At 37.4% G+C, this 18,909-nt stretch overlaps 2 protein-coding genes across 6 annotated transcripts; one reads left to right on the forward strand and one right to left on the reverse strand.

The window, feature by feature from the left end:
* Window positions 1-120: 120 nt before the first annotated feature.
* Window positions 121-3,550, forward strand: si:dkeyp-82a1.6 (torsin-1A-interacting protein 1). 2 transcript variants are annotated; one of them, XM_057356861.1, is made up of 8 exons: window positions 121-279; window positions 632-763; window positions 1,098-1,253; window positions 1,362-1,520; window positions 1,632-1,745; window positions 1,927-2,052; window positions 2,135-2,194; window positions 2,272-3,550. In XM_057356861.1, exons 1-8 carry the CDS (start codon window positions 198-200, stop codon window positions 3,054-3,056), a joined length of 1,614 nt encoding a protein of 537 aa, XP_057212844.1. In that variant the 5' UTR covers window positions 121-197; the 3' UTR covers window positions 3,057-3,550. The 2 variants fall into 2 exon arrangements, with proteins under 2 accessions (XP_057212844.1, XP_057212845.1); XM_057356862.1 differs by having other exon boundaries at window positions 1,395-1,520.
* Window positions 3,551-4,218: 668 nt separating this feature from the next.
* LOC130568607 (putative ferric-chelate reductase 1) lies at window positions 4,219-11,772 on the reverse strand. Of its 4 annotated transcripts, none has more exons than XM_057357563.1 (12): window positions 10,426-11,772; window positions 9,829-9,965; window positions 9,257-9,345; window positions 8,700-9,142; window positions 8,151-8,185; window positions 7,628-7,714; window positions 7,366-7,443; window positions 7,118-7,242; window positions 6,913-6,971; window positions 6,356-6,505; window positions 6,075-6,103; window positions 4,219-5,920 (listed from the first exon to the last, which is right to left on the reverse strand). In XM_057357563.1, the coding sequence occupies exons 1-12, from the start codon at window positions 10,631-10,633 to the stop codon at window positions 5,813-5,815; spliced, it is 1,548 nt and encodes a 515-aa protein (XP_057213546.1). In that variant the 5' UTR covers window positions 10,634-11,772; the 3' UTR covers window positions 4,219-5,812. The 4 variants fall into 4 exon arrangements, with proteins under 4 accessions (XP_057213546.1, XP_057213547.1, XP_057213545.1 ...); XM_057357564.1 differs by having other exon boundaries at window positions 4,220-5,920; window positions 6,075-6,106; window positions 7,118-7,224; window positions 10,426-11,771; XM_057357562.1 differs by having other exon boundaries at window positions 4,221-5,920; window positions 6,075-6,106; window positions 10,426-11,770.
* Window positions 11,773-18,909: the final 7,137 nt, after the last annotated feature.

The following is an 18,909-nucleotide window of genomic DNA, read 5'->3' on the forward strand; positions in this document are numbered from 1 at the left end:
TTCAAAATTAATGGATCTTGGTGAGAAAAATCTTTGCAGTGACTTGTGAAAGAGAAACTAACTAGGATTGATAACTGCTTCCGGGTGAAGTGTGTTCCACTAAAACCGCTCCGACAAAAACCTTTAATCAAAGTTTCGTCTTCCGGTCTCAGCAGCTACGAAACGGTAAAAGTTTCGAGCGAGTGGCATGATTTGACATGAAACAAATGGATTCGGGTGATTCTAATGAAGATCGATCTAAAACTAGAAGGAGAACCACCAGACAATCATCCAAAACAGGTTTGTTCATCCAAAAAAACGTATGTCAGCTGAAAATGGGCGGGACGGAAACTTACTGATTAGCTTGAGCATTTGAGCTGAACAATTTGTGTACTTTTCATGCATTAAATAAATTATTTAAACATATAATCTGTGTAATTGTTATTTACAAGGTTTTATTATGACCATAGTTTGTATTTGTTGTAGTTGACGGTCATCGCGTAACGTTACAACCATCTGTCATTATTTAGAGCTGAACTGAAAATAGTTTAACTTCTTTCTGGTTACTGACAAACTAACAAAATTCGTTTATTTACATACATGCACAGAAAGGTCGCAGGAAGTTAATAGCTTAATACATTTTCCTCTTTAGATTTCTATAGTGCTGATCTTAAGCCCAGACCTCCTTTAAAGAGAACCCGGAAGGTGATGGAAGAGGAAGCGCTATCGCGAGCTGTCAATGGATCCGAGGAGACGAAGATCCTTACAGAGAAAGACGATGACGGTACGGCAAATGAACGAATATAAAATTCCCTTACGAAAATTTACCATGGTTTTACTACAGTTAAAACCAAAAAAACATGGTTACTGTAGTAAAACAATGGTTATCACAAAATAACCATGGTTTTGAAAACCATGTTTTTTGTAAAAACCATAGTAAATGATGGTTACTGTAGTAAAACCATGGTTTTGCCCAAAGTAATCAATCCACCAAAAACCATGGTTACTACACTTGTACCACAAAAAAAAAAAACATGGTTAATTTTTGCAAGGGTTTGTTTTTAGATATAACATCTATGTGTGTTTTTGGTTGATTTTCTTCAATTCAACCAACACAGAATCCCCTGTTAAGGTCCAAAAGCTTCAGGAGCCCGATGAGGCAGGGTATGGAAATAACAGGGGTGATGGAGATCAAGCAGATGTGGAGATGGATGAGAATATGGACCAGGATGAAGATATGAACTCGGATGAAGAGGCTGAGCAGGACCTGAAATGTAAGATCCTATTTGAGATGTTAGAATAAGTTAGGTTGTTTTGAAAGTTGACATTATATATATATATATATATATATATATATATATATATATCTGTGGGGTCCTTAGTTAAGTCCATAATAGATGACAAGTATGCTGCAGATGTACAGGAAGAAAATCTACAACCCAAGATGGTTCTGAGGAGCCGAAGATCCATTCATAAGGCTGTGGAACCTGAGCTACCCAAACCCAAAATGGGTCAGACATCAAATTACTCTACATTTAGAGGTTTGCTTACACAAATAAAGTTTACACAAAAATAATAAATGTTTCGAAATAACGTTTATTTATAGTAAATCATAAATGTCAGTCAAAGTTCATTTAAATATTTCTTTGCAGAGTCCTCTAGTTTGGGTGCTGTACCTGTTCAGCTCAAAACATTGGAGAACCTAGAGGGGTTCGAAAGAAGAAGTAACATAAAATATTTGGACCACAGAAATGAGAAAACAAGAGGTTCATAATTTTTTAATAATTTCTATTTCTAATCTATTGTAGCAATTTTAGTTATTTAGCAGTTTAGTTTATTTAGTGTTGGTTTTACTAAATTAGCACACATGTACACATTAAGACAATAACTTTTATTGTTATTATGCTACAATTATATGTTACAAGATTAGAGATTGAATTTTCGCAGGTGCCTTCAGAGGTTCACTTCCTGAGAGTGGGCACAGGTGCCAACAGTCTGAACCCTATATATTTTCGGTACACCACACAAACAACCGTCCCATCAGACAAAAAGACCCTCAGCTCAAAAATGCTGGTAAAAACCTATATTTTTACTAACTTGTTTTTCGTGTGTTAAATAAATGCTTGTCACTCATTTGACGAATCTCTTCTTGAAGAACTGAAAAATTTTAAGGTATCGCTCAACTCAAGAGCAAGTCCAGCTTCCAGCTCTAGAGGTATTTTTTTTCACCGACCGCTTATCCTTATAATTGTTTTTTCCACCAGAAAATTCAGAAATTCTTGTTCTTTCTAGGTTGTATGTGGTACGTGTGTAAACTTCTGCAGTGGTCTCTGATACCAATAGTATTGCTGGCTTTGAGCTTGTGTGCCTATCAGTCCTCTTTGCTTAGAACTGATGTGGTCAAGCCGATTATTAAGGAGAAGTTCAAGATAGAGATAGCTGCCCTGCAGCTACTTTTTCCAAGTCAGCTCTCCGTGCTTTGGACTAGGACTGCGAAACATCTTGAGCGTCACCTGCAGACAGCCAATCCAACTGAACCAGTCAGCTTGATTCTGACCGCGGGCTTGGGGGCAGAAAGGACATTGGCTTGTCTTGCACGAAGCTTAGCCACAGCATATTCCACTTCCCTCAACAAATCTTCAATCTTAGAAATCGATGGGACTACCAAAACTACGCAAAATAGTGACCAGGTCAAACTGGACATTGATACAGCTCTGAGGAAAGCTTTTGAAGGTAATGAAACTGCAGCCGTTGTCCACCGTTTCGAAGAGCTTCCTCCTGGTTCTACGCTCATATTCTATCGTTACTGTGACCACGAGAATGCAGCTTACAAAAAAGTTTTTCTGGCTTTCACTGTGATGGTGTCAGTGGATAAAATAGACCCAGGGACCAGTCTGAGTGCCGTAGAGGACATGGTATACGATCAGATAAAAGAGAAGTTTGTCTCCTCAGATAAGTCAGCTGTGTTTAATCAAATGGACGTGGACAAACTAAGTGGACTGTGGAGCAGAATCTCTCACGTCATCCTGCCGGTGTCTGCGGAGGAGAAGATTGAACAGCAGGGCTGTGAGGCCTGATTGAAACCTATTAGACCCCCAACTGGAAGGCACAAAATCTCCTTTGATATTTTGTACAATTTTGAGTTAAACTTTTGTGGCATTGCGGCCACATAAATGTACAAAAAGAAAATTCTCATTCCAAAGAAGTTTTTAAAGGACAACTGTAAGATTTATTTGTTATTAACATTTTATAAAAATGCTTTTGTATTTGTTTATATTTTGTTTCTGTTAATATGTGAAAACCATAGAACACCATGTTCAACCATGTGTGATGGCAAGCACTTGATAATATTTCATCAGTGCTTTTGCTTTATTCAAAAGCATGTGAGATCCAGTATAAATCCGCTCATGAATTAGTTGTACAGCATTTCCTTGTACTTGTGTTAATGTTTAAACTGTTGCACTGAATTTTTGAAAGTTTAACTCTTTAAATCCAAGCTTGATTTTTACAGATGAAAATTTTGTTTTGCTTGATTGTTGTATTTTTGTGTGACTATAAGATCAAATATAAACAACTAATTTGTTATCTTGTTGTGAGTTTTCTGCTCTTGCCATGTTGTTTAGCCAATTACATCAAATTTCTTGCCTCTTTAGATATTTTAAAGGTGTGTATAATTTATAGAATTTATTTGTAATTTAAAAAATATTAGATGAACGTACAGTTGAAGGTAGATACCTTGCCCTGGCTTGTCCTGGAGTTTGATAAGGGTAACTTAAAGGCGGGGTAACCGATTTCTGAATTACGCTTTAGCCAACTGAGTCGGGCTGAGTACCAAAACAACCTTGCAGCCAATCAGCAGTAAGGTGCACAGAACGGACATTAGCTGCTGACGAAAGCGAAAGATGGGGTTAGGGATGTGTTTGTTTTGGTGATTTGAACATCAACAACGGCTAAGAGAAATCGGACACCCCGCCTTTAACAGTGTTTTATTTGTAGGTTACTGTCCATTTTAACAGCATCTAGGCAACAGGTGTTTGGAATTCAAAAGGTTTCATATGAAACTAAATAAGTGCCAGTCCTTTTTTATGTTAAGGTACATCATGGCATTTGTGAGTTATCTCCTCAGTGCCAGGTATAATGTTACACGCTCAGACAAAATCTGCAGAATGGTAAAATGTGTTCAACAGAGTTGTGTGTGAATACTTTCATGGTCTGATAAAGGGCATGATCAGATTATCAGGTTGTTTTAAAAACCACAGAGTAGGTAGGAAATGTCCTAGAACTGTGTGAACGGGGGCCGAGGAGCTTATCTGGAATTCTGTGGGTGTAATTTTTATTTGAGTGTTCTGACACTTAAGTCAACACTCGGGTGCTGTAAACAATTCCAGCGAACTCACTATGATGGAAGTGATTGGTAAAGAGATCATTAAAGGTTCAAAGGGCTTTTAACAACAAAAATGTGATTTGTTATAAATCTGTTGGTCTGTGCCAGTGAGATTAAAATTACAGTGAACCAGGAAGATAAACAGAAAGTAATTTATTACTGTGAGAAGTTACACACCAGGAAATGTCAGATAATATTCCAATATATTTCTTTGCACAGTTTTCAGTATTCAAGCACTACTTTGTCAGAATATCTATGTATGAACTGGTGAACTTTACTAAATAATGTTTATTGCAGATCTACATGGCAGTCGTGGCCTAATGGTTAGAGAGTCGGAAGGTTGCCGGTTCGATTCGGGCCGGCGGGTAACGACTTGAGGTGCCCTTGAGAAAAGGCACCTTAACCCAAGTTGCTCCCCGGGCGCTGCAGTGATAGCTGCCCACTGCTCCGGATGTACGTGTGTTCACTACTCACTGGATGGGTTAAATGCAGAGGTCACATTTCGGGTGACAAATAGGTCACTTTCACTTTTTTCACTTTATGTGGGAATGCTGCACAATTTTGTTACATTTATAATACTATCAGCACTCAAGTCCACCGGCTCAGGAAAAGAGTTCTTAGATGATGGCAAAAAGGACTATGACCATTGTTTAGACAGCAAGATTTAAAAGCATGAACCAACATGCTATCATTTAAAAACTTTTCTGATTTGAAAAGTTGCAAATACATGTAAAATATTTATTGTGCCACGATTCATCATCACCTTTTATATTCTTGCTTCAAATCATACACATGTAACATGCCAATGTGCAGCTTACTTTAGGTTAAGAGTTAACTTCACAGTTTCTATCAAAAAGCTTCGTAAAGTAGCACATTGTGAATTAGTAAATGACAAATCTATGCACATTTATTTCAGCTAAATTCTGTTTTAAATAATTACATTTTACTGTAATAACCCACAAAAAACTGTAAACAACGAAAAAGTAGAGATCTAGGGGGAAATATGTAAATATACAGTAATGTGATAGATAGATAAATAGCAGATTATCAATATCAGAACGCTTTCATCATACAAAAAGACTTTGGGGTAGTTTCCCATACAGGACTTAAGACTAGACAGCTGCACTGACATATCTAAAAATATATCTGTGCCATTGTTTTGTCTTAAAATGCACACAAATAACAATTATTTGTAAGGCATGTTTGTAACTATTTAATGCCCGGTTTCACAGACAAGGTTTAGGATTAGTCCCAGACTAAAATGAAAGTTTGAGCTGTCTTAACGGAAAATAAATTGCCCTGACATATTTTTAATATGTAATTAATATTTTTATGTAAGACATTTTAATAAAAGCGATTTAAATAACCTAATTTAACTAAGGCATAGTCCTGGTTTAAGCTAAGCCTTGTCTATGTAACCGGGCCTAAATGTCCTAATTTAAGTCCTAGTCAATCTAGTCCCAATACCATGGAGGTCACAAAGACTCCTGTTATAAGTGCAATTGTAAACATTATATTAAAAACAGAGAAAACGCCTAAAACGATCGACTGGAGTATCTGCAAAGAAAACAAATTGAAAATGTGTGATATGACAGTGTTATTTCGAATCCTATAAAAGAACAACAGTATAATGTTTACATTGAGCATTTAGTAAACTGGAACTGGAATTGTTTTCTACAAGTATAGGATAATATATGAAAAGTTCACTTACCCTCCTTCTCATACCCTGATTCTGAATTCCTGCTGAGGTAAAAAAAAGCAATCAAATAAGATTAAATACATTTAACAGAGAAAATAGCTGGTGGAAGTTCACACAAAAGTATGATATAACATAGGAAAAAAGTAAAATATGACAAATTCATACGTTTTGAAAAATCATTCTGAGAGTATGACTAATCACAAATAGTATTCTGTATAAAGTCTACTAAATATAGTAACAAGCATTAGGTGGAGGATTTTTCTCTAGAATCTTAAGTGAGTCAATGTTTTTACCTCCAGTGTGTCTTCTTATCTGTTTTTTTTCTATTTGGTCACACCTAAGTGAGATCAGGTGAAGCAAGATCTCCCAAATTACATAAGCACCCATTAAAATTGGTAGCCAGCGCCCTTGAAAACACCACACTCCAACAAATATTGTAGCAGCTAAAATGAGAGTACAAACAGAAACAAAAGAGATGAGGGAAAACAGGTGGATAAGAGAATAAGAGAACAATTGTGTATTGATACTGCAGCACATTTTTAAATGTTATTATAAATGTAGTTTATATTTACACCTATGCCAAACACTAAATGTGGAAGTAAATAAACAATTGCTTTGAGCAAAGAAACAAAATTACAGGTTTGGAACAGTAAAATACATTTTAATAAAAGTCTTTGACATGATCACCTTTGCCTAAAATATTATAATATTTAAAATTGTAGATAAAAGTAAGTTCAACAACATATAGCTAAGCTGGAAAAACCTATTCACTTTACGTTAATGGTAAGTTGTACAAAATATGAACAGAAATTGTATGCACCGATAAGGACTGTGAAAAGCATAACCTTACTTGTGATGCAAGTATTTAGCAGATGAACCACTATGGCAGCACAAAGCCAACACTTCCTTCTATAATTAAAGTTCAACACACACACAGTTAAATGCAGAAATGATAATGCAGGTCACAGTAATATGAGCTGATCTGAATACAAACATAAAACTCCCTGTATACTCTGCCTGCAAAAAGCTGTATAACATTTAAAGATAACACTCACAACTCATGGCTTGGTCCACAGAAAAGGAAAATAGTGATGGTGTGCAGCAAACTTAAAACCATGGCAATCCCTGTCAAAGCAGTAAATTCAACCCTGAAACCAGCACACTGCCACACAGATGGGTACTAAAAAATGCTCATAAAGGAGAAAAATTGTGATCACTTGAAATTTTATCTACTAAATTAGGCAACAATTATAAGATATTAATATAATATAAAATATATAATGGCAGAAATGCAATTTCTTACTTTTTTGGCTCTTATCAATACGAGGATGAAAGCAATAATTTTGGATGCTAATTCAAGGACAAACAGAATTTTGGCGACCTGTGAAGAGAGACAGTTTTTGCCATCTGTAAAAGTTACTAAATATACAGTAATTTGGATGAATCGAAGAGATAGGAGTCTAATGCAAGTGATGACATTGTGTCAGTTATAAAAACAGACTTGGTACTTCAATGGCAGATATGAAAAATGTTTTTCGTGCATTTTAAGACACTTAATTTCTTACATTTCTCTGAACAGGTGTAATGAACTGGACAGACCATCCACCAAGAAAGCACAGACGACTGAACAATAACAGTGCTAAAACACATCTCTGAAATGTGTAGTGTGCAAATATAAACAAAAAGACAAACAAATGCAAAGTTAAAAAAAACATAATATACACAAATTAATTAACTAAAGCAGTTGATTTATGGACTAAAGATCGAGGTAAAATCCAACACAATCTCACAGCAATTCATAACTATTTTACGAGGTGACTGATTTGTACCAATTTGAACAATCTCCTTCATGCGCTTTAGTACGATTCGTTTTCACTCCAGTGACTGTCAAGTTAGGGGTAGCGCTTCAATTTAGCTTTTTTCTTTTAATCATATGTTTTTGTAAGATTAACATTGTACGAATACATATAAACTCGCCTTGTAAAACAGTTTTGAACTCCAGTGAGATCAGGCTTGTATAATTAAAGAATGTGGCAAGATAGCCTTGCAAGACTTATTAGATTTGTAAAATGCAAATAATGTGCATACCACATAATCCATAGGCACCGGAGACAGTGGTGTGACTACAGGTAAATTAAAACAAAAGTTAAGTGTTAGAACCACATAACAAATAAACACTGATATCTTCTTTTGTCCTGTACATAGAAAGACTTTTTAAAATATGCTTTTGATAGAGGTACAGTTATACAGAGGACTTGTAATGGTTAAAGTGTAAAGATAATCAAAACGTGAACTGCAACATATACATATAAAACTGAAATATTAAAATGAGGAAGCATGAACAAGAACAAATTAACATGTATATGCTTCATTTGGTCCTGCAAAAACAATGCAGATCATTGAGTACTGAAATTACTGCATTTTAAATGCAGAGAAGTGAAAACTTGAAAGGAGAACATGTGGTGGTTCTTGCAGTGAATGCAGTTGTATCTGTTTGTGGTTGCAATGGTGCCTGCTGTGATAGCTGCCCCGGTTTTCTTTTTTTATTGTTTCAGTTTGTATTGTTTTGTTTGCTTGTATCTGCAGTACTATTTGCTGTGATTGCAGTGGTTTCTGCAGCTGTGATTGCAGTGGTACCTGCATTGTTGGTTGCATTGGTTTCTGCAGCTGTGATTGTAGTGGTACCTGCATTGGTTTCTGCAGTTGTGATTGCAGTGGTACCTGCATTGTTGGTTGCATTGGTTTCTGCAGTTGTGATTGCAGTGGTACCTGCATTGTTGGTTGCATTGGTTTCTGCAGTTGTGATTGCAGTGGTACCTGCATTGTTGGTTGCATTGGTTTCTGCAGTTGTGATTGCAGTGGTACCTGCAGTGGAGCCTGTATTGTTGGTTGTGGTAGCAGCATCTGTTCCAGTGGTATATGTAGTGGTAAAAGCGGTACTTGTGGTGGGGGTTGCAGTGATTGAAGTGTCTGCATTGGTTTCTGAAGGGGTTGCTTGAGTGGTTGTTGTGGGTGCTACTGTTGTAGCTTGTATCGGCTTTCTTAGCCAAAAGACACTGAAGGTCTGTGTGAATGCAGCTCTAAATGGAAAGTCCATTAAGGTGCAAAAATTCTGGCATTTTAATATGAATACAACATGAAGCATGAAAAAAATGGTTATAGAGTTCTATTATTTTGTTAAAAAGAAAAAGTACCTGAAGTGGAAGGTTCCTGCCGCAGGCACATGCCATTTTACTGTGATGGAATATTTATTGAAGTTATTACTGTGACTTACAGCTCTGTCCTGAAAAAGGCCATATAAGTAAACAGTACAGTATTTTCATCATTAATTTACAGTAAAGTTACATTTTTATCATTACTTTAGTTAACATACTAACAATGGACAAAACATCAACAGCGTTTATTAATCTGTTTCTAAACTGTAACTAACATGAACAATGAGAATTGTATTAACATTACCTAAGATTAATAAAGGCTACAAATATACACTAATCATTTTTAGTTCATGTTAGCTGACGCATTAGGTAATGTTTGTTGGTGAACTGAAGTTTGAACATTTTTTTAACTCACTTTCTTAATACATCGACCCGACCTAAATTTGTTGTTGTAAATGTATTGCCCTACATTCTTCTTGAGTTTCCTGTCTCACTCCAAAAATACATTGTATTACAAAAATAAAATGGGTTGGGAAAACCAAAGCATTTGCAATTTAGATTGAAGTGTGATTAAAGTGTAAGAAGCCTTTTTAAAAAGTGAGAGAACTCACAGAATGGCCATCACATTTCAGGAGGACTGTGCTGCTCGGGTCAGTCAAACTGAAAGTCCCAGCAGGTTTACACCCCTCACACTCATAAGCCTCCAGCATAAAACCATTAAACGGAGATGATGTAGTTGAAAGCACCACTGTGAAAAAATGACAGATAAACAATAACACATTTTAGATTTGGTAGGCCTTTAAAACCCACTATACCTTAAAATCTGTGTTTGTGTAATTTTCATACGTGGGAGAAAGAAACCTTTTTTTATTTTGTTTTATTTAAATTTCTCTTTTGCTATTTTCCTTCATTAAAATACGTACATTACCTTAATTTAAAAGAAAAATAATATGTTTATTAATAGGCTTTTGCTTATGTTATTAATAGGCTAAGGCTTATTTTATATTTCTAATTTAATGATATAGCAGTATTAATAAGAAAGAAAGAAAGAAAGAAAGAAAGAAAGAAAGAAAGAAAGAAAGAAAGAAAGAAAGAAAGAAAGAAAGAAAGAAAGTCTATAACGTTAATATTTTGTTCTATTTCCGAATTATTATATCATTATTTTAATGTCAAAATCACATATGCAAAAATAATTGTTGCCCATCTACCGGAAATGTTCCTTCCCACGTATGAATCATTGAAGGTTTCGTTCTCTGGATCGACGGTAAACGGCGATTCGCTGTTTTGTGGTGGCTTTCCGTGGTTGATGTTCATTCCTTGACATTCTTCTTCCAATAAAGATCCATCACTGTAACAGCAAATCAACTGCAACATGGCACAGCCAAATAAAAGAGAAAGAATACTCCCTGGGTTCATTTGAAATAACAGAGCAACGCTGTGACGAGAACCTTTGAGAGCTTTGAAATGATTCGTACCTTTTCACTGTTCCATATAGGCTACTGCCTGAACCCGCCTTTCAAATGTTTTAACCCGCCTATCAAATGTGTCAATGCGTGTATTTAGAGAGACGTCATTTAATACACGTTAACTACATATGCGAAACTATATTTTTGCTTTTTATACTATTCTAAAATATTTATTACAGGGCAGTAAGTCCGTTTTAAGCAAGTCCCATTTTAAACTTGAAAAAATATGATGATATTCGTTAAACGACCAGTGTGGGGCAGCCGTCTGCAGTGTCTGATATCAGACACATCCGAAGAAAGTTCTCTTGCCTTATTTTGAATGCATCGTTTTTTACAGTAGCTTAAGATTTGGGTTAACTGTTATAGGCCTACCTAGCAGCACTGCTGTCCGTCCACCGGATAGTATTATACATTTCCTTGCTATAAGTAAACATTTAAAAGCTGCCATTCAAAGATTGCAATGTCCTCGTTAAAAAACTGCGAAATGCTGCGTTTCAAATACAATTATTACATGCGATTTAATGCCGACTGCATTGTATGAATTCGTGGTGCCATCTAATGGCTGTGTGTGTGGAGCCTACGGTCAGTGCCCAAGGGCCCTTGACTCCATGAGCCCAACGGGCTCATCCAGTTTGGTACAGAAAACCCAACAACAATGAAAACAAATGTTTATCTATGTTATCTATGTTTAATATATGGGTCCCATAGCCGATACATGGCCTCTGTATCAAAATGGTGAAAATCATGGGTTTGATTTCCAGATGTATATCTTGATTTACTCTACGTAGGTCTCTTTGGATAAAATGTCTGCCAAGAGGCATGCAGCACAATACTACCTACAATGTGTGAAATATGCTGTAGTTGTAGTGATATTTTACATTTTACCATTAAATGCTTGTATGGCTTTTCTTGCCCAGGAAATCAGAAGTGAACCTGGGCCCATATTTATCATTTCACGCCTCTGAGAATTTCACTAGCAGTTATAAGAAGTATTTCAGTAATACATGTGGATGAATTTCACTAAGCTCGATCGATATTTTTATTTCACTAGTGCTTGTAAGAGGTATTTCAGGCACACGTATGTGGAGGACTAAACCTGCAAAAACTATAAATAAATGAATGTATAAATAAATAAATATATAAACGAATAAATGTAATAATATGAAAATAAATACAGGACTGAATGGTTTGATAAAACAAAATAATTCGTTTTAGCTATTATTGATCTTAGCTTTAACTTTTCTTTTCATTTTTTAAATTAATTTATTATTTTTTGTGTCCATTTTTAATTATTTTTAATTATTATTATTTTTTATTTTTAGATTATTTTATTTATCATTTCCTTTTATTTTTACATTTATTTATTTATACGTTTATTTATTTTTATATTTATTTATTATCGCATGTATTTATTTCCACTTTTATTTATTTATTCTTGTATTTATTCTTACTTTTCTGTGTCTTGTATGATAATTAGATGGGTTGGTCTTGCCTACTATTGGTTCAGCGTAGATTGAAGCGTTTGATCGATTACTCTTGACTTGTTTTGGACTAACGTCACGTCACTCACTGATCGTTTGCTTCGTGTATAACGTTAAGTAACTATGGCGGGCGCACAATTAGCTAGAGAGTTACAGCATTTAGCCAATGAAGTCGATAACCATGCATCAAATGACTATGTGTCATTCAGATTAGATGCATTTATTGATGATTTATTACAGATTGACGGCGAGATAAATGACAAAGTTCTTCAAAATCTGTGCGAGTCAGGGGGTGCTAAGGTGGTGACCAAGTTCCGGTTACAGGTCCTCTGCCAAAGAGGTGCATGAACGACCTCAGCAGATTCGTCGATTCTGAAAGCACAAGACGACTTGATATTAAGATGTCTAATAAACACAGACTTTCTTGTTACATGATTTTGACATTCTTGTTAAGATTGCAAATTATTGGTATGATCGCCCGTAACGGCTGAAGCGAGGTGAAAAAATAAATAAAGCGATTTGACACGGGATTCGTACCCATACAATAAAGCGAGGCAGCGTGTCACTACGGTAACAATCACACTAAGCTATTTCGCAATGCTAGCTGCTGCGGATCTTTGCAATAATATCAAGATGTCACACAACAATATGCAGCTGGATGAATCAAGGGAATATGCCCGTTTTAACTTGTGACCTCTGTGTTATTTATCTCTTATGGAATGTAGTTTACGAGTACCGTTTAGTAACCACGTCTTTTTAGAAGGAATGGTTTCCATTTGATGGCCCCTGTAGTGAAAGAACGATGCTCATTACTACCGTGTTAACTTGTGACTTAAGTTCACTATGTCTCAATTCATTTACATTATGTTACATCATGTTACATTAAATCTTTACGCTTTTTCTAACCGAAAGGCTGCTTATAACTATCACTTTGACAAAGCGTTAGCTTGCGACTTCGGTTTACAAGCTCATCTGTGTAGTTAAACCTTATTACATTTTGTGCTTTATGATTTTCACCAGTTGAACTGTAACGCCACCATAGCACCCTCTGACTCGCACAGACTTTGAATGTGCTGCAAAGAGGCTAACAACCGAGGGAGAACTTTGTCATTTATCTCGCCGTCAATCTGTAATAAATCATCAATAAATGCATCTAATCTGAATGACACACAGTCATTTGATGCATGGTTATCGACTTCATTGGCTAAATGCTGTAACTCTCTAGCTAATTGTGCGCCCGACATAGTTACTTAACGTTATACACGAAGCAAACGATCAGTGAGTGACGTGACGTTAGTCCAAAACAAGTCAAGAGTAATCGATCAAACGCTTCAATCTACGCTGAACCAATAGTAGGCAAGACCAACCCATCTAATTATCATACAAGACACAGAAAAGTAAGAATAAATACAAGAATAAATAAATAAAAGTGGAAATAAATACATGCGATAATAAATAAATATAAAAATAAATAAACGTATAAATAAATAAATGTAAAAATAAAAGGAAATGATAAATAAAATAATCTAAAAATAAAAAATAATAATAATTAAAAATAATTAAAAATGGACACAAAAAATAATAAATTAATTTAAAAAATGAAAAGAAAAGTTAAAGCTAAGATCAATAATAGCTAAAACGAATTATTTTGTTTTATCAAACCATTCAGTCCTGTATTTATTTTCATATTATTACATTTATTCGTTTATATATTTATTTATTTATACATTCATTTATTTATAGTTTTTGCAGGTTTAGTCCTCCATACACGTATGAATGAATTTCACTAAGCTCGATCGATATTTTTATTTCACAAGTGTTTGTAAGAGTCATTTCAATAATTAAGGCCTAAACGGCTCCTCATAATTTACAGTATATGATATATTATAGATTACTGGTTTAAACTAAGAAAGATAATGGTGAATGTACTGCACAGTAGTTACAGTGTGACAAACTGTCAGCTTTGTGAAGACATTTTCTACCAAGTGTGCCAATAACTGCAAATTTGTTGTTATTTATATCAGATCGATACAACAATTTGATTTGACAAGAATTCTCATTTTCTTATGAGAACATGGATATTTTGTACAAGTTGTTAGCAGTTAGCACCAATAATAGAAAACCAGGAGCAAAACATTACATGCAGCGCGCGGACAGAGACTGTCTGATACTGGGGAGCGAGCGGGAAAACACGGAGCGGATAAGCAGAATCAGAGGATGTTTAGCTGAGGGTTAACAGACATATTTTAGCGAGGACCTTTAATAGATGCCTGCCCGGAGGTGGGGTTGGGGTTGAGAGGGGCACCTCAGAGGATGAGGGGCAGTTGTTTTGTTTTTATTTGCTTTAGTCGAGTATTTTTGCTTTAAATACAATGTTATTTTCGGTATAAATATTTTCTTGCGTGTGAAATCACACATACCATTGAGAACAATACAGCATAACGAGAACGCGCAAAAATTATACAAATTCATTGCGATAGAGCATAACAAGATGACCCATAGCAATACAGCATAACGAGAACGTGCAACAGTACTGATGATCCATAGAGCATAAGCGTACGATCGCACAGAACGCGCTTTTCATGTTCGAAAACGCGAGGCGCGCTGCGCTGCTCTTTTGGTTGACTCTTTGAAAAGAGAAGCGCGCAGCGTTTTTTATGTTGCTAGGTAACCATCAAAACAGCTGTCCTGTCAGTCAAGGATTATAGCGCGAGCGCTCTAGTTCCTGTTAACTGTCTTATTATCAGAAACTTTAAAAAGGTACAAGCAGAGGGCGTTTGCTCGGACCTTTCTCGGTTAACCAGTGTCAGCCAGCACAAGTTTCTCCTTCATCATTGCAGTCTCCGGACGTTTCAATCAACTGTAAAGTTTCGTCACCGTATCGGAAGGCCCGCCTCTCCACTCATTCAATTGGACAATGGAAAAAAGCACACATGACGTCAAGCGCTTTTCTGCTCAGAGTTGAGATTTTTTCATCGTGTGGTCCCATGCCATCTTCGTCCTCCTCCTACTCCTCCACCGCCTCTCATATGCACCGCAATGTTGTGCAACATAGCTGTTACTATTATTACTGCACAGCACTTTTGTGGAGCAAACAGAAGACCACCGCTGGACTGGTGAATAGCCTAAAAGCGCAGCTTCCACCTTCCTCTTGTGCGTTCCACAATACTACGTGCAACACGGTGTCCTTCATTGAAATCTGTGTCCCTGTTATTCATAGGATTAGTGTAGCGAGGAAGGCGGGACGAGAGCCGTGGGGCAGGAAGGCGGGGCCGGTGGCGTGAGTGATAATGAGTATCAGCTGTACGCGCACCGGTCCCGCATGCCTCACGGGGGAGCTAGGGAGCATAAGAGGACGAGCGACGGGACTGCCGAGGAGAGAGGCATGCGGGACCGGTGCGCGTTCAGCTGATACTCATTATCACTCACCACCGGCCCCGCCTTCCTGCCCCACGGCTCTCGTCCCGCCTTCCTCGCTACAATTAGACATAGGGGTGAAGAGATATGGCCCCAGTGGGTAACCACTGTCCTCAAGCAGCCTCCACTGTCCCTGTGTGTTTTGTGCCTCCTGACCCACAGATGAATTGGTTAACATGTAGGAGTCGTGTGTGCTTCCGGGCCACCTTGCCACAATGTCTGTGATCAAAACCTTATGTTCACAGATCACCTGGCAGTTGACAGCTGCATAACCTTTGCGGCATACATATACATGGCTATCCACAGATGGTGTAAGGGACAAGACAAAATTTCTCCTGGTGGCACGCATTAGTTGAGGTCCAATGCTATTCGGCAGTTGGGCTATTTGTCCTCTTGGCAGACGGTATCTCCTAATTATAGCCATGTCATCAAGGATATCCAAGGGGTTTTGATGCTGTCTGATAAAGGCATTTAATGTCACCAATCTACTTCATGGTCGTCTCTGTCGTTGTCTTTCTCTGACCCTCAACTGAAGAGCAGCCATGATTTGCTTTGCAAGTCTAATGAGGTGTAAGCTCTATATACTATCCTAACTTACTTGAAGAAACCATGTGAAGGTTATCAGGCTGTGATAATGTTCACACATTCCACTGCCTATCATCAATTTCAGTAATCACATTAGGCCCTGCCTTGAAGAAAGTGATGGCGTTGCACGCTTAGAATTTGTATAGATTAAGGCCCAATCCCAATTCTACCCCTTACCCCTACACTTTCGCACGTTCATGTGAAGGGGTAGGGGTGTCTCAATTCTCTTTTGGTTGGAGGGGTAGGGATAAGGGCCAGATAGCCCTTCAAACGAAGATTTTTCGGAACCTCACTTCAAACAAAGGGCTAAGAGAAATTTCCAACATGGCTGCTCACTCGAGCAAGCAGACCCATAAAGGTAAGTAATTTTTTCAGTAATAAGGATTTTTATGACAATTTTTCATTTTATGTATGTTACATTCAATCTTGTGTTTGTATTTACGGTGATGTTTTTTTAACGTTTGCAAAAAAAATCGCTAAAGTTTGCTAGTGGACAGCACTGATTGCACGAAATTAGAAAATATATTTTTATGTCATATACCCGTGCATCGGTGTATGTCCTCTGATGTAACGTTAGGAGCTAGCAACGACGTATGATGACGTATACCAGTGTAGTAGTGGTGTCCCATTTCTTAGCGGAAAATTTGTAACCCTTCCCCTTGCCACTTTGTTTCAAGGGCAAGAGGAAGGGGCAAGGGGTAAGCGAAGGGGTAGAAAATAGAATTGGGATTGGGCCTTAAGTCTTCCTTATATCCTCTGTTTGGAATGACCAAAGGTTGTGCTTCTTAATATGTATACATAGAACAGTGCTGGTAAAACTGCAATAAACTTATTTTTTCTGTACCTGTAGAAATGTATTGGCTAGATTTGTGCTACTGTCACCCTTAATATATGTACTTACATGCTTATGTCGGAAAATAATTATCAATCATTAGCAATTCACTTCAGAAACACTTGGAAGAACTCCGAATTTGTATGCTATTTCACAGGGCCTTAGGCCTTGTGTGGTTCAAAAAACACATGGACATCAAAAACATTGCAACATAGTTTTATTAATTTGGGTTATTCAGTTCCCCAGGACCTGCAAAAGACATTGTACAGTGGGATGAGTCATAACTACATATAGAAAACATTTCTGATTGCACAAGAAAAGACAGAAACTGAATGAATCCCCATTGAACAATACTCATATTACCTGACTCTTCTGGCAAGAGAATTGGCACAGAAAGGGAGGGCCTTGCCAACTTCATCTCCTCCAGTGCAAGTCTCCTCTCTTCAAAGGCCAGCTTGGCCTTCTTGAGCTCAATGAGCTGCTGTTGAAAATTGTTGTCCCTCTCCTTGGCTTCTTTTAGGCATTCTCTGATGTCTTTCAAAACATAGTTTCTCCCTCTCCAGCTGAACTAAGTCCTGACTACAAGTACAGGCATTATCAAACCGCTGAGGTGTTGTGGCTGCAGTCTGGACAAGAAGAGAAGAAGAGAGAGGCTGAGGCCAGTTTCAAGAGCGGTCATTCCACTGAGACTGCGCTGCTCTCTGTCATTGAAGCCCTGAGACTGGCAAGAGCCGCCTCGAACTCATCTGTACTCATCCTACTGGATCTATCTTCCGCCTTTGACACCATTAACCTTGTCGACCCTCAAGTCTATGGGTGTCTCCGGAATGGTGCTACAATGGTTCAGGTCTTACCTCTCAGGTAGGTCATTTAGAGTATCCTGGAGAGGTGAGGTCTCTGAGTCCCAACATCTTGATACAGGGGTGCCACAGGGCTCAGTGCTTGGGCCGTTGCTCTTTTCTGTATACATTACATCCATTGGCTCTGTCATTCGGAAACATGGCTTTTCCTATCACTGCTATGCAGATGACACACAACTCCACCGCTCATTTCAGCCTGACGATCCAACTGTGTCTGCACACATTTCAGCATGCCTGAGCGACATTTCGCTCTGGATGAAGGACCATCACCTGCAGCTGAACCTTGCTAAAACAGACCTGCTTGTAATCCCGTTCGACCCTAAGATCTATCACATCTTCTCCATTCAACTGGGCTCATCAACCATCACATCTTCCAGAACGGCCAGAAACCTGGGAGTGGTGATCGATAATCAGCTAAACTTCACAGATCAGGTTGCCAGCACCACTCAGTCCTGTAGATTCATCCTCTACAATATCAGGAAAATTAGACCTTTCATATTAATAGTAAACAAACTTGGTTTGCTGTCCTCGAAGATGGCACGAACCCAAGGCTTGGCTCGAGCATAACTCCCCTTGTAATAGAACTGCACAGAGGAAGAATAAAAGCTAAGAAGCTGGAGATGGGGAGGAGGAGGGATGCCGGAAGGATTGGCGCTGGGTGACGTGGATACTGCCGGTTATATACTCTCTTAATGATGATTGACAGGACTAAATGTTTAGGCTCAACTTCATAAGAGACACTGATTTTATGACGATTCTGTCTTAGTTTGTTATATGTGTGTAGTGCAATAAAAATGTATGTCAAGAAGGCCAAAAAAACTGCAGGCTTCATATACAGCACTGTTATGTTTAATTAATTTAAATGGAGAATGTTTATAATGTACTACATACCTACAGGGGAATTAACAAAAACAACTCAAAACAAAGAATTTTACAAATCTGCAGTTATGTTGTGTCTTGTGCAAAGATTTTCAATGGTTTATTGAAGGAAGCAAAATTAAATGCAGGACTTGAATTGTAAAGTTGCAAAATGAAACAACAACATATAAAA

This window comes from Triplophysa rosa, linkage group LG17 (genome assembly GCF_024868665.1).
Source record: "Triplophysa rosa linkage group LG17, Trosa_1v2, whole genome shotgun sequence".
In the NCBI taxonomy this organism is placed as follows: Eukaryota; Metazoa; Chordata; class Actinopteri; order Cypriniformes; family Nemacheilidae; genus Triplophysa; species Triplophysa rosa.